This window comes from Corvus hawaiiensis, chromosome 31 (genome assembly GCF_020740725.1).
Source record: "Corvus hawaiiensis isolate bCorHaw1 chromosome 31, bCorHaw1.pri.cur, whole genome shotgun sequence".
Classification (NCBI taxonomy): domain Eukaryota; kingdom Metazoa; phylum Chordata; class Aves; order Passeriformes; family Corvidae; genus Corvus; species Corvus hawaiiensis.
In genome coordinates, this window is record NC_063243.1 from 1,255,445 (window position 1) to 1,257,814 (window position 2,370).

At 61.4% G+C, this 2,370-nt stretch overlaps 1 protein-coding gene across 1 annotated transcript; it reads right to left on the bottom strand.

Moving 5' to 3' along the window:
• Window positions 1-547: 547 nt before the first annotated feature.
• Window positions 548-2,076, bottom strand: LOC125318807 (zinc finger protein 239-like). Its single transcript, XM_048289741.1, has 3 exons — window positions 1,974-2,076; window positions 1,512-1,598; window positions 548-1,326 (listed from the first exon to the last, which is right to left on the bottom strand). The coding sequence occupies exons 2-3, from the start codon at window positions 1,564-1,566 to the stop codon at window positions 593-595; spliced, it is 789 nt and encodes a 262-aa protein (XP_048145698.1). The 5' UTR covers window positions 1,567-1,598; window positions 1,974-2,076; the 3' UTR covers window positions 548-592.
• Window positions 2,077-2,370: the final 294 nt, after the last annotated feature.

Consider the following 2,370-nt stretch of genomic DNA (forward strand, 5'->3'; position numbering starts at 1 on the left):
GCATGCGTGAAAGACCAATGATCTCATTTTAATACAAAGCGGAGGATGGGAGGTGCTGGGGTCATACATATGCAGAAGATGTAAAACTTTGAGTAATAAATAGAGAACGAGAAACCTTGTACTTGGCTGGCATGTCTTTAGGAGGCTACTCCCATGCCCCCCCGCTGGTGCCTGAATAAACATACCACTTTCTAACTTTAATTAGTTAGAGGGTCTTTGTCCATGGATATCGAGATTTAATGAATCACCAGGAACCCTCAACTCCCTTGAAGCCAGCATCCCCCGTATCCCCTGGAAGATCCCCCCACGTCCCCATCCATGTCTTAGTTCAACATCTTTATTTTTACCCCGGGTTTGGGTGTTTTGAAATGACAAAGAGAAATGAAAAGAAAATCAAGGCCACGGGGAGCCAGGAAGAGGCGGAGCCCCCCAGCCTGGTGTCTTCCCACACAGATCACCAGCACCACGTATCTCTGGGGCTCTGCCCAACGGGGGTCACTGGGGATCATCCAACGCCGATCCTCCCACGGGGGATGGAGCTGGAGCAGCGCACGAAGCTCTTCCCGCACTCGGGGCACTCGCAGGGCTTCCCTTAGCGGTGGCTCCATTGGTGTTGGGTCAAAGAAGAGCTCTGTGAGAAGCTCTTCCTACACTGGGGACACTCGTAGGGCCTCTCCCCGGTGTGGATGCGCCGGTGGATGATGAGGGTGTAGTTGCGCTGGAAGCCCTTCCCGCAGTCGGGGCAGCGGAAGGGCCTCTCATCCGTGTGACTCTGCTCATGTTTGAGGAGACTGCAGCTCCTTGGAAACCTCTTCCCACACTCCCCACACTCGTAGGGCCTCTCCCCTGTGTGGCTTCTCTGGTGGACAATCAGGTTGGAGCTCTGGCTGAAGCTCTGCCCACACTCTCCACACTCGTAGGGCCTCTCCCCTGTGTGGATTTTCCAGTGGCGGATCAGACTGGAGCTGTCTCTGAAGCTCTTCCCACACTCCCCACACTCGTAGGGCCTCTCTCCGGTGTGGATTCTCTGGTGGACAATCAGTCTGGACTTCCACCTGAAGCCCTTCCCACATTTTGAGCACTTGTGGGGCTTCTCCCCATTGTGAAGCTGTTCATGGACCCCCAGCTCCAAGCTCTGGCTGGATCTCCGGCCGCCTTCCTCCTTGGACCTCCTTGGGCTGTGTTTGCAGCCCCTCCTTGTGCAGCATCTCTGGGGCTCTTCCTCCCCCTTAGATTCCTGCCCCGTGGAGCCACTCAAAACGGCCTCTCCCACCAGCTTCTGCCACGGGGATTTGTTCTCTCTGCGCTCCGTGCTCAGCTCCCTGTCTGGTGGAGGAAGGACAAGCAGAGGATGGGATTTGCCTCCGTGCCCCAGGGAAGGGGAAGGAGATCCCCCCAGTCCGTCCCCGGCAGGACGGCGTCGGCAGCAGGGTTGTCCTGCAGCCGGGGGCGATGCTGGGCTGGGAGATGGAGCAGGAGAGAAGGGAAAGGGGCACTGACTTCCTCCTCACCTGCCTGGGGCTCCCGGGGCATCTTCCTCTTCTTCGCGGCCTCCTCCTCCTCCATCCGGCCACGGCTTGGCAATGGGAAATCCTGCTCTGGGGGAAAACAAGGCCTGAGCGCCTTGGGTTTGGTGGTTCCGCTGCCCGAGCCCAGCTCGAGAAGTCGCCGCTCCTTTCAGTGTCGAGGGGCCCGGACCCCACTCATCTCCAGCCTCCCCCACCCCTCCAGGCTGCAGGGGGTCCCCCGGCTCCGGAATCGCCCCCCTCCGCTCTCCCTACTCCGGGGCTCCCGCGCTCCCCCCCGGCTCTCCCGGGGATCCCCAAAACCGATATCGCCCCCACACCCCCCCCCCCAAGGGCCATTTGCGGCTCAGCTTTGGGCTCCTGCAAGCTCCGAACATCGCCTGCCCCGCAAAAAACCCTCCCGGAGACCCCCGATGGATTTGGGGCGAGCTCCCCCTCCCCGCTCACCTCGGGATGCGGGGGGGCGATGCTGCCGGAGCCGGGGGAGCTGCGGCCTCAGCGGGCGGGCGGCGGAACCGCGCGCTTCTGCTGCTGCTCCTCCTCTTCCTCCTCCTCCTTTTCCTGCTCCTCCTGCTCCTCCTCCTCCTCCTCTCTCCTTCCTCTTCCTCCTGCTCCTCCTGCTCCTCTTCCTCCTCCTCCTCCTCCTCCTCCTCCTCCCGGCCCGGGCAGGTTCCGACACCCCAAAGCAGCCGCGCTGTGCCCTGGGGGGGTTCCCAAAGCGGCTCCGCCCCGCGCGGCACTGGCACCGATACTGAGAGCACCGGGAAGGAATTGGGAGCACGATCCCTCCCAGTACGGCACTTACTGGGAGCACTGGGAGGCAACAGCGACTGGCGGCGGCTGC